Source organism: Harpia harpyja, chromosome 9, assembly GCF_026419915.1.
Source record: "Harpia harpyja isolate bHarHar1 chromosome 9, bHarHar1 primary haplotype, whole genome shotgun sequence".
Lineage (NCBI taxonomy): Eukaryota > Metazoa > Chordata > Aves > Accipitriformes > Accipitridae > Harpia > Harpia harpyja.
The window spans coordinates 37108371-37120966 of record NC_068948.1 but is presented as its reverse complement, the minus strand read 5'-3'; the positions used below and the strand labels follow the sequence as shown (position 1 = coordinate 37120966).

At 40.0% G+C, this 12596-nt stretch overlaps 1 protein-coding gene across 2 annotated transcripts in view; it reads right to left on the bottom strand.

Annotated features, from left to right (window-relative positions):
* Positions 1-9013: 9013 nt before the first annotated feature.
* The window catches only part of ADGRD1 (adhesion G protein-coupled receptor D1), a 159035-nt gene continuing 155452 nt past the window's right edge, over positions 9014-12596 (bottom strand). For both annotated transcript variants that reach the window (XM_052797694.1, XM_052797693.1), the window contains one exon: positions 9014-12563. In XM_052797694.1, coding sequence (XP_052653654.1) covers positions 12468-12563 — 96 coding nt within the window. In that variant the 3' untranslated portion in view covers positions 9014-12467. The remainder of the gene's footprint in view (positions 12564-12596) is intronic.

Sequence of the window (12596 nt, the reverse complement as noted above, 5' to 3'; positions counted from 1 at the left end):
TGCTAGCAGTTGGAGGTAATTGAGTCCAACCAGTGGTAGGAGGTGGAGTATTGCTGGCCTGGGGCAAGCTGCTAATTAAAAGATGCTTTTCTGGTAGCTTATGTCAGAGGAGCCCTGACATAACCTTCAGTAAGGGGCCTCTTTATTTCCCTTGAATGCCAATGAAATTATTAATAAGAAGATCAATTTTAAGTGCTGCTCTCAGTTTGGGTTGCCATGGAGATGGCTGACCTGCCATTAGAACAAGGCAGACTTGGGGAGCAGCCCCTGTGTGCTCACTAGTGACTGAGCGTGTTCTGTGTCTTGGATGAAAATGCAGCAGATTACAACTGTGCATATCTGATGCACTGGTTCTCTTGTTAGCAAACCAGTTTTGATAAATTCAAACCAGCTACTTATCAGTTTGTACCCTTGATCTAGCTGTATGGGAAAAATACCTTCCATAGAAACTGGTATCTTAAGAGCCCCAACATCCACCACATGCCAAGTTCAAACCATAAAAGCAAGTAAGGCAGCAAGAGGGTCTGTTCAGCCAGCAGCCGCCTACCAAAACACCAGGCCAGCCCAGAAAGAAGCAGGGGGCCAGAACCATGCTGAGCCAAAAAGCAGAGAGGGGAGGTAAGGACTGAATCAAAGCTCTCAGCAGGGCTGCAGAGTGGGTTATTAGCTGTTAGAGAAGTCAGCCGGAGACAGACCCTCAGGTTGCATGAGTTGCCATAACTTAATTGGTGCCAATTCACAGCACTTCAGGATCTACTTTGCGGAGCCATCTGGGCTCATGGAGAGGATGTTTTCAGAAAGCTCTCGACCAAGTATGGGTTTCTGTAAGTAAGTGTTTACAAGTAAGCCACTTACCACCTGGGCTTTGTAGATGATAGCCACAAATTTCTCTTTATCACATAACCTCAGTCTCCCCAGCCAGGCAGAGCAATGTTAGATGCTAAAGGGAAAAAGTAAAATGTAGGCATTGCAGAAATGGACATCTACAGTACCTGATGTAAGTGCTGGCAAGACCAAGTAAGAAATACCTAAGGAGTTAAATAAACCGAAGAGGTATTTATGGACAGGGAAGTAACCAGCTCGAAAGAATGAAGAAGGGAACAAGACCTGTGAACGTATTTGATTACCATGAGCAGACACCAGCTGCCTCACACACCCTAGACAAATACAGTTTGACTTGTAATTAATTTCATTGTGTAAAACCCACCATCTGTAGGAAGAAAAAGCAGAAGGTAGAAGTGGAGGTAGTACAACCTCTTCCCTATGCCAGTCCCAAAATTAATACTGCAAAAGCAGCAGTACCTGTAGACCATTTAGGAGATAAATGCTTATAGTTTATGACATCTGCTCTGGCTTCACTTGAATAGGTAATGCCAGGTAAGTAAGTGAAACAGAAGAGTTTGGGGAGTGACCACACAAGTGACTAAAAAAATAAATTCTTCTTAAAGCAGTCTGGGAGGTGCCTAGTGGTAGTGATGCACTTTACAAAGAATGTTAATTGCCAAATAGATAACTGGAATTTGGGAGTTTAAAATGTGTTTATTTTAAAATGTCATGAACTAAACATACACTTTAAACTGAAAATGCAATAAGGATTAAAAAAATGTTTGCAACTAATTGTCAGATCATAAATTTAGGTTTCAAATTGCTCAAAACCAGGATTCTGTCCATTTGTGCAGTTTAAAAAGTGGGCCATAGTTCTAGTCCAGCCCTTGTGCTCTGCAGAGAAATCATACAGACCTAAGCACAGTAATTAATGGAGCTATGAGGAACATTGAAGTAACATGAAACACACCAAATCTTTCAGCCTTTCTTTCAACGTTTTCTAGCTCTCAAACAATTATCAAGCTACTAGGGCTTTAACAGCACTCACTCTTGAAGGCTGCTTGAACAAGGGTGGTTTAACATGGATTGCAACTTCATTGGTGCAAAGAGACACACTTTACAAATTTTTTATACTTTTCAACTCACTCAAAGTCAGAAGTAGGCAGGAGCTCTCTGACTGGAACTGTATCAATGGTAGAAACAAAATAGCTTTAGAAACAGTTATAGTAGGGATAATGGTGTGCTTATGTCCTAGACAGAAGCAGAGAGGTCCTGGTTATACAGATGATGTGTTATTATGCTTTGGTATCACTGTTATCATGTATGAGAATTTTATTGTTTTCTGGCAGGAATAACTTGAAGGAGTAACAGTGGTTTTGGCCATGACAGCAGGTGACCAACACTACTGTGGTTTATGGCAATTTCTTATTTAGCAGAAGAGTAAATATTGCTCCTTTTGGCGCTTCCCATCACCCCTGCCCCTCTGAGGCAGGTAGCTCCATTCCTCTGAAAAGGAGGGGTTAATGCGCACTCTGACCCATTAGCAGATCCTGTGTGTCTCACTGTTTCTGCAGGGATGTTTCTTGACTGAAATCAGATATTTTTGGCCAGGCTCCTACCGTGCTGGCAACCAGGGAGAGTTTGAAGATGTGTATATGCAGGGTGTACTTTGTACATCACTTCCATATTACAAAGTGAGTTGCTGTCCATGGCCCTTGGCCCAAACAAAGAATAAGGCTGCAGCCTGCTTTTGTATTACTCATTTTGCATGGCAGTTTTCTGGGTTTTTCTTCCTTAAACTGCATCTCAAAGTTCTTACTTTCTCATCTTGGAAAGTACAATGTTTCACAAATTATAGTACACAGAAGGAAACTGGAGTTTAGCTGTTTTGAGCTTCCCAATGAGCATTTCTTGCAGTGCCATTACTGAGGCTGTTATCTGAAAAATAGCTCTATTAAATGAAGAGCTTTGATATGTAGGAAGAAAATTATCTGATATTTCTTTCCATGTTAAATTATTGTACTGACGCACATCCAGGAGGGACTGCATTTTTCTTGTAGAAAGAACAGTTAGGTGTTAGATGTTCATTGGACCAAACATTTTCTTAATGGGAAGATGTTATTAAAAGTTGCTCTACAAAATGTTTTGGTTTTTGTCATCACGAGTTATGGCTAATGTAACAGTTACAGCGGAAAGACAGACTGTTATTTCACAAAGTTTGCTCTGCACACACGTGAGCTCTGCAGAAGGATGTAGGTGGCTGAAGGAAGAGGACAGCAGAGCGGGATGCAGGGTGTGGGTGAGTGAGCGATGTGCCACCATTTGCACTGCTGCAGGAGAGCAGGTACCTGGTGCTGTGTCAGACTGGAGAGCCCGCTCGAGGTGGGGAGCCTTGCTTCAGCCTGAATGCAAGACTGCTGTGCTTGCAGAAAAAACACCTAAGGATGTTTTCCTTGCCTCGTGCTTTCTTCCAGTTGCCTAAGACAAGTCCCTCTCCTTGTGCAAGCTTTTGTGAGGACTTTTGTTAGACACCTGTGCATTGCTCTCATCCAAGGCTGAGCCCCAGAGCAGAGCTGTAATTGCACAAGGCAGCAAGTGCTGGACTACAGGCTCTTCAGTGCCTGGGCTGGTAGTGCCTGCTCCTTTCATGGGTCTAGTCGGTTGATAGACTAGAAAATAAGTTATTTTGGAAGGTCCTTTGATTTCAACTGCCATGGATTCAAAGAGAAATTACTCATAGAAGTGACTTTCTTGAAGTCATGGTGCAACTATTACCCTTTACTGTCCACTGAAATCCTCCTAAGTGGCTACTGTGATCCAAATAAGCTCTCTCTTAAGATGGCAGAGCACAGCATGAGTTATTTTTATTTTGCAGCACAAATGTATCCTGTATTGAGTGTCTGAGGCAGGCAATTCAGTAAGTGTAAATAATAACTGATTTTGACAGAAATGCCTTGTACACTAGAGACCCTTCAGACAAGCAGAGAGTGGCTTTCACACATTTTTTCCAGCTACATTGTAGAACAGAATGCAGAAATCCAGATTTGTGACACTCTGGGTGATTCCTGCTCCCCTACTGGAAAAAAAGAAAAGACCGCACTGTTTCACTTGTGTGGCTTTTGCCTGTGACAAATGCATTGACGTGACTTTTTCTGTGATTACTCATTTTCCTTAATGGGTTTGAGAGAGAGGAAGTTCCTTGATAGTATTATGGAAAGAAGCAGCAACCACACTGTGGCAGAGAGGAGGTACAAGGCATGTAAAATATCCTGGCCCTGCAGCTGTTCTGTAGAATGAAATGCTGTGCTCTCCCCTGCAAAATGTAAGCGGTGCAAATTCCATCTACTGTGGGGCAATCTTTGATTTTAACCGGGGGAGGGTCTCTCCTCAAGATGATATAAGCAGTGAAAGAAAACAGGACAATACAGGAAATATAATACATACCATGCACATACTGTGAACAAAAACACAGCTCTGCACATGAGATGTGCTTGTTCAGTGAGGTAATGATGAAGCATTTACTGATACAAATGGGAGGGGGTCACCATCTGACCTCCCCTGTCTTGCCCAGTGTCTCTGTGTGTGCACAGCTGACAACGCAGCGTGCTGCAGAAACCCCTGCAGACATCCAGGATTGGCAGCAGGAACGTCTCATGGGGTTTTGTGCTGACCATATAGCAGCTGTAACGCTCAGGGGCTCTCGGTGAGAACCACTGTGTGGTACTGTGCTCTGCCACACGCTTGCTGGCTGAAGGCATGTGGGAGGTTGGTGAGAATGTCAGCACTCACACGGGATCTGGTGCCGATGCGTGGACAGTCGGTGCGTCGAGGGGAGGTCGATGAAAGTGTTGCTGGGAGCTGCATCCAATATTAGAGCCTCCCCAGCTGGTTGGGGCAAGTTAAAGCAGAAAAATGTTTTCTACAGCAGACTGCTGCAAAGACTCACTGAAGCTGATGGGCGTATCTATGCAAAATTTCTTCTGTTCAGTAGAGGTTCGTGTGTGTGTGTATAACCACCATATTCGAAAGACGAATATTGCAAGGAGATTTGGCTGTCAGTATTTCCAGAGCACTGAACAACTCATTCTGGATATGGGATCTTCAGATATGGCTCCTTCACACTGTCATGATTTAGGCAATTATTAGTTGCTGGTATTATCAACATTTTACTCAAACTATTTTCTTCTCCACACAAAGTACATCTCCTGCATGGTGATACTCCTCTGTGTACCGTTAGCCCTACACAGGACTTTTGACATCTTTAACTTTTCTTTTTCAGACTGTGATTGAACACTGTTCCTAACAACTGATGAGCAGTAAAGGCTTAGGCAAGCTGCTTAGAGAGTTCCCAACATTAAACTAATTTTTTGCCAGGTGATAAGCAGCAACCAGTTTTGATATCCCCTTAGTTTGAAGGTATAAGAAATTATTTATAACATCACCAAATAATGGATAGTCTGGCTTTTAAGAACTAATTCTGAGAGACATTTTGCATGCTGTATGTTGATTTGCTGTTATTATCAGGCAATACTGAGCAGCCTTTTAGGCATATAAAAACATAAGACTGAAAAATATCCCTACATCTTTGGGTTGATATGTAAACATGCAGTGTATTCTATTAACTACACATCTGAGATTTTAATGCATAATAAACAATCTAAATGCACAATATTCAGCTCACCAATTGTGAAACATAGCCCACAGACACTTTTTTCTTTATATTTATGATCTTTGCTGCTGCAGAAAGCTGTCTGCACAAATATTCACAGATGCTAAGCCTCAGATCCTAAAGCCTCCCATGCAGTCATCAGCAGAAAGTATGAAAGACCCACGGGTCAGTATGAGGACTGAGCTTTGCCCTTTTTCCTCTATGAGCACGTGCCCATATTCCCCCTTCCTTTTTTTTTTTTCTTTTGGAGATGGCAAAATATGACAAATTAGTGAATACATGACTGGCTAAGTGAGAAGACATGTTCACATTTAGTTGACCTGTGCAGAATCTGAAAGACAAATGCCAGAAGGAAACATGCTATAGTCAACATAATATGAATTTTAAGTTATCAAAATCCCAGATTTTCCAAGGAGCATTCCATCTTTGCTGCTTAACTTGAGACACTTTGGGAGGGTAAAAATTTTGTTCTGTTTGTTGTGCTTTTTCCTCCAGAAAATTATGAGCACAAACTAAAACTTAAAGTTTTTGCAGTGACAGAGTTGCTTATTGTGCTTCAATTTTTTTTTTTTTTTGGCGTGAACTATTTTATGCATTGTTCCATGTTTGTAAGTAGAGATAAACAAATGCTTAGCTTGGAGCATGCTTAAAGAAACACATGCAATGCCCAGTCAAGCCTGCTTTTGTACAGTAACCCCAGAAAATACTATGGGGAGAGAAAATTTCAGTTGCCTTTGGTACAGGTAAATTAGACAGCCTGAAACTACTATATTGGGAATTACCCTTAGTAAATTAGCAACTGGTCAAGGAAGCTGTTTGGTAAAGATGCACTGAACAATGCCTCAAAGCCACCCTTATGACTCAATATTTCTGTCATGTGTCAGCACCTGGTGAATATGCTGATGTCAGTGGTGCATTCAGTATTGTAATCACCCTTGACAAGATGAAATATGGCCTCCGAATTCCAAGAACATATGGGATTATTGAGAAAGAAAATTGTGTGAACAAGGGCAATTATAGCAATAACTATCCATGACATACTACACTGAGTCATCCAAGCATAACATAGATATAATGAAAATATTTTAAAGGCAAACATGATGTAAATCAGTGCCAAAATTATCTAATTTATTATTCTGTCGTGAATGATAAATGTTAAAAATACCCTCTACGTTTCACAGAATAGCAAGAAAAGATTCTTTTAGGTATGGCTTGCTACATGATTTGGAGGGATACAAAGGGAGGAAGGTTTCTTTGTAATAGGTATTGAAAGATGATGAAACACCTTTCTCATCTAAATTCCAATCTTTAATTTTTCAGGATATAATTGCTTTAGTTATTCTTCATCACATAATTCCCCTCCTATTTAACTTCCCATCATCACCCCACCACATCTACACAGCTATGGAACATAGAGGAGGCAGCTGGCAGCCTATTAATCATAATAGAACTAGCTTTAACCTTGAAAACACGTCGTCTACTGAATTGCACCTCTATGATGATAAGCTTTTGGAGCTGTTTGTTCTTTGAGATGTAACATTTCTGGATATACATGATCATTTTCAGATAAAAGTGTAGTAGTAATAAAGTTTTAATGCAATATGCATTAGTCAAAAAAAAACCCACAAGTTTTGTAATGTACTTCATTATGACCCATTGCCCTGCTATAGCCTGAAACTAGTCCTAGAGCCAAAGCTTCAGTCTCTGAGCCACTCAAGTGAGGCCTGAACCTTGTGCTGGTTTTCTGCACTGACTGTACTAAATCCTAGATGATCTCTTTCTGCTGGTAAGGCTACAAGTTGGCTGTCCTGAAGGTAAAGAGGAATCCCACCTACCTGATGCAGCTCTGAGGCATCATCAAAGTCATTCCCTGCTTTTGCTCTGATGCAGCGTATGTGGCAGGTGGACCTGCTAGCCCTACTTACTCCACATGCCAGGATGCTCCCATGTGTACATTAGACTCTGCAGGCACAGTAAGAAGGACATCTCTGCAGCTGTTAGAAAAAAGTCAAGTGGAGAAATCTCTGTCTTAATGCTGTAGCAATTAACAGATGCTTTCCATTGTAACAGGACACAGCAGAGCATAAATATGTAATGCAGTGGTTGGGGGGACAGGGCGAAGGTTAGGGGCCACACTGTACAATGCTTTTGTCTTCAGCACTGGAGCCAGCAACAGGTGAAAGAACAAAACTTACTCTGTAGCATTAGTGTTTAATAATAAACGCTCTGTTTGTCACTGTGAGTTTCAAAGCACTTAAAAAAGAGGGCAGTATCATTATCTTCATTTCACTAATGGGATAAACACATAGTCAGGAAAAGTTACTTGCTGAAGGTCACACAGTAGGGTAACAGCAGAGCAATGACAAAACCCCTGGCATTTCTGAAACACCATCCTTTCCGACCATGCCTGCGCTCCCAGGCATCCAAAACATGGATAGTTGGTGGCGGTGGATGGTTGCTACAGTTACTTGGCTGCAGGAGAGTGCAAACTGCCATGGAAAGTTAACTGTTGTGTGTGCAGCCCTCTTCGATCCAGCAAATTGTCTGTCCCCCACCACAGAAAACAGAGGACAAGATGATGCTGGTGTGGTAAATATATATATGGTATATATATGAGGTATATATACATCTTCTGAAAGATGTATATATATTTTTTAATTATAGTGTTATTTATATATGTAAAATGTGTGTGTCCACGTATATATCTAAGTGTGTGTGTGTGTATAAATATACACATATATATATAAACATAGAATCATTTAGGTTGGAAAAGTCCTTTAAGGTCATTGAGTCCAACCATTAACCTAGCACTGCCAAGTCCACCACTAAACCGTGTCCCTAAGCACCACATCTACACGTCTTTTAAATACCTCCAGGGATGGTGACTCAACCACTTCCCTGGGCAACCTGTTCCAATGCTTGACAACCATTTTGGTGAAGAAATTTTTTCCTAATATCCAATCTAAACCTCCCCTCGGGCAACTTGAGACCATTTTCTCTTGTCCTATTACTTGTTACTTGGGAGAAGAGACCAACACCCACCTCGCTACAACCTCCTTTCAGGTAGTTGTAGAGAGCTGCTATATTCAGAGATTTGGTAGAATGACAAGTTTCCCCTCTAAGTCTGAGACAGAATCCGTCCCATCTATAAATGTCATTTTTTCACCTAGGAACTGACCTTGACCAGGTTGCTGGAAAAGTTGTGTTAGAAGAAATAATCTGCAGCAGCTGCTTGGTAAGATAGGCTCCTTTCTTAAAGGGGAGGGAATGATTTTCCTCGGTATATTCTGTGGGTATAAACTTTAATACAAAAATATTGTCTGCCCATTACCTAGGCATACCTGACGCATATAGTAGGACTTCTCATATGAGTAAAGCTCTGCTTGTTTAATCACAACAATAGTACTCATAGGGAGCCATAATTGTTATGCTGTTGTTTGTAACTCATGTCAAAAGAATAATTTGGACAAATACAAAGTTCTTTTAGGAAATTAAGATTTCTTATTTATTTGGGGGAAAAAAACAACAAACCTAAATTATTTTACTACTTACTGGCAAAGTCATTCTTGCTACATTACCTATTTTAAAACTCACATCTCATTCAATTAAGATTTCATACCATTGACAAAATGATGCTGTCCTGAAAAAAATATTGCAATAGCTGCTATATACAAGCCCATAAATAAACTGCAAGATTTTCAGGCTTCAAAAGACTGAGGACAGGAAGAGATTGTTTAAAGATTCATTTGAGCATTTCTTATTCAGTACATTTGCGGCATTCAGTAACAACAAAAACACATTGAATCAAACAAAAAGAATGGACTTAGATGGCAATGGAACACATTTGTACTTCATGGGTTTTTTACTAGTTTATCAAAAACAGAAGAAACCCCATCCCCAACCTCATATTATAAATACAGTGTTCTAGCTCTTAACCTCATCTGACATAAACAACAAGATAAACTGCTTCATCACAAGTAACGTTCAAAAGTTAAAGCATGGGATGCAGGTTATCCACAGTGGATCTCAGTAGATGCAAGATAATAAATGCTCCCTCAATATATAATACATCTATGTCACATTCTAAAGTATAAAACCAAAAACATTTTCATGCTTTTCTTATTTTTGTTGAACAATTTTAAAATATTTTATACCTGGATGAAAAGCAGATTTAGCCCTTTATACTACTGTCATTTGGTACTGTCATTTGTATGTCGCACGTTTTTTTCAAGTGGACCTTGGTAAGTGACACAGGTGACCAATATACATCAGGACAGGAGGAAATGAAGGCAATGAAAATTGTGTAGAGAGGAATGTTCTTAAAAATTAAGATTTTTTTTTTTTAAAAATGCTTTTATATGTCCTCTGGTTCATTCACAGCACTGTTTGTGCTATAATACAATGACTGTAAGAGAAATTATCAAGGAGGGTCACAGTGTAAAAAAACAACAACCAAAAAAAACCCAAACAAAAAAAAGCACAACAAAAAACCGCATGCTCCAGTATAAAAAATACACTTAAATATGTTGTCTGCACACAATACAAACACTGAACTCTGTTATCACAGTACTGTTCTGTTACAATCTCCTCCATACATTCCGAGGGCTCCTTCTACTGTGTCTTTTGGGGGAAAAAAATAATCTTTCTCAGGCCATGAAAAGCCCATATATTTGCACAGCTGTAAGACAGTCCCATGTAGAAAAGGCTAGGAAAAAGCCATACGTGAAAGCCAAAATAAAGACATAGCCATTAAGATATTTAGCTTTTACTGACCCACCTTTTAGAGTTAGCTGTCAACAATTTGAGTTATTTAGCAATAGGAAACACAAGATTTGAAGCCTATATATTTCATGCATGTATATGTGTGATATGCAGTATGTCACATTCTGCTCTGTTCCAGCTGCATATATCCAGCATATATCTGGTGAAACTAAGATAATCTCTGTAGAATATTTTCATTTGTAGCCATGGACAAACTTGGGTGGACTGTGGGATTTCAGTTTGGTGACTATACCAACAAGTCTTGGCCAGGAAGGGGAGAAGGCAGAAAAGATTGGTCCGAACTGAAACAGATCATTTTTTCTTAGTGCAGGAAGGAAACATGGAGAAAGCTTGTTTTGGATCAGTCAAAAGTGAAATGCATTGATGTTTTCTAAACTTTCAAATCCCTGTCTTTTGGATGAAACACTTCACTAAATTCAGTCCTAATTGATGGATGTTTCCTGTTCCCTAAAGATCAATTTACTTTTATTTTCTTTTTTACAAATCCACTATCCGATAAACAATTTCCATCCTGCACATTAGGGTGCAAATACCTTTTCTCTTGGAAATCAATAGCAGATAGCTTGCCAGATTCACTGGGACCAGAAATGGTCTGAGCTGCTGAAGATACAAACTTTTAATTAAGAAAAGAAAAAAACAACACAAAACCTCTTAGCAAAAAATGAGGTTGAAGATTTGCATATTTCCCTCCTTATGCAGTATTTTGATAGCCCAGTGTATTAGGAAAGCTAATTACCTTGGTGATTCCTGAAAACCAGTATACGCAGTCCATTAGGGAGACAGCTACTGCAAACAAGGAAGAGCTGGGGATAAGGAGACATGGTTGCAAAGCCACTCTGCAAAGGGGGCCTCATCTTTGGAAATTGCTCTGGAGACCCTGGCTGCTGAGTAAATCCTAGAGCGAGACACATACTTAGGGGCTCTGACCACCTCCGGGGCTTATGGTCTGCTTTACCCCCAGCTGGAAAGGTGCAGCGTTGGCACAGCCAAGATTGCATCCCCTTGTGCTCCAAACATCACTTCTGAGAACCTACAAAACACTGGTCAAAAGAAAAATTACAGTGTTTTTTTCTCCTTAAAGATACTTCATAGCAGTACTAAAGCAGAAGCTATTAAGTGCTGAGCAGAATTTAAAACCACAAAAGACTCTGCAGAGACCTATTTAAAAGATGTCTGTAGGTAACAATACATAGGCTTATTTGTAGTCTGGCTGTCTTCACAGTATATCATTGTGTTACATTTTTGTGGTTGGAATTCAGTGTCTTGATTTGACCAGTAAAAGGAGAAAGATAAGTCACAGTGCCAGGTTTTGATTTCCAAAAACTACAGTGCATTTGTCAAATGCATTTGATGGACAGTTGTTGATTGCATCCAAAAGCTTCAGGCAAAGCAATACAAATACTTTGTATTGCGATATGTCAGCAGTCACAAATCAGCGATAGAAATGCTGTGGACTGCTATAGGACAACCTTAGCCTTTTCTGCCTTTTATAGATATGATGTAAACAGGAATATCTAAAATACTGATAGGCCATGTATAGAAGTATTACATTACATATGCTGTTTATAAGCATAGAGACATACGTATATATTAGCTTTGCTAATTCCACGCCCATGCTGGGAGCTGAGTAGCTGGAACCTGCTTTTCCCTCAAGTCCTGGCTTCCTTGTAGCATTTAAATTAATCATCACACTATGTATTTTGAATAAGCTTCACTTCGATAATTGGATTCTGTAAGGTAATAAATGTAAACTGAAAGTGCACAGCAAGACCAGAATAGCCCCATTACAACATCACAATGGGAAGCATTTCATTTTAGAGCATAAAAATCCATCTTTCCAGAGGTATGTTGCCTTTCCTCAGTTCTGGGAGCTGGAATGATTCAGATAGCAATAAGCCCTTTTTGCGTACCTAGTGTTTTCATCATTGCTGACAAAACCATCCAGTGTATATTTGTGCTAGTTATTTTTACAGATATTGCTAATAGCCAGGTGGTAGAATGTGTTACAGTTTTGAAGGCAAGCAGATGAGGGCTATTTACTCAATGAAACAATATGGCAACTTCCCATTTATTAGGCAGTGATTAAAAAAGCAGTTTTCTACTGGTATTAACAGTGAGAAAAAACTGGTGTACACTGTGTCAGAGCTCCTGAATGTATGGCTTGATTTGCACCGAGAAGCTGGTATTACTGTCAGACTGCTGATAAATCAATGCGGTTGGCTGAATTGGTGCTTTTATCCCAGGTGTTCAGCTTTGTGGGGGTTGTGCCTGGCCTGTTCCCAGTCATCTGGAAAACAAAATAATATTGAAAATAGATTTA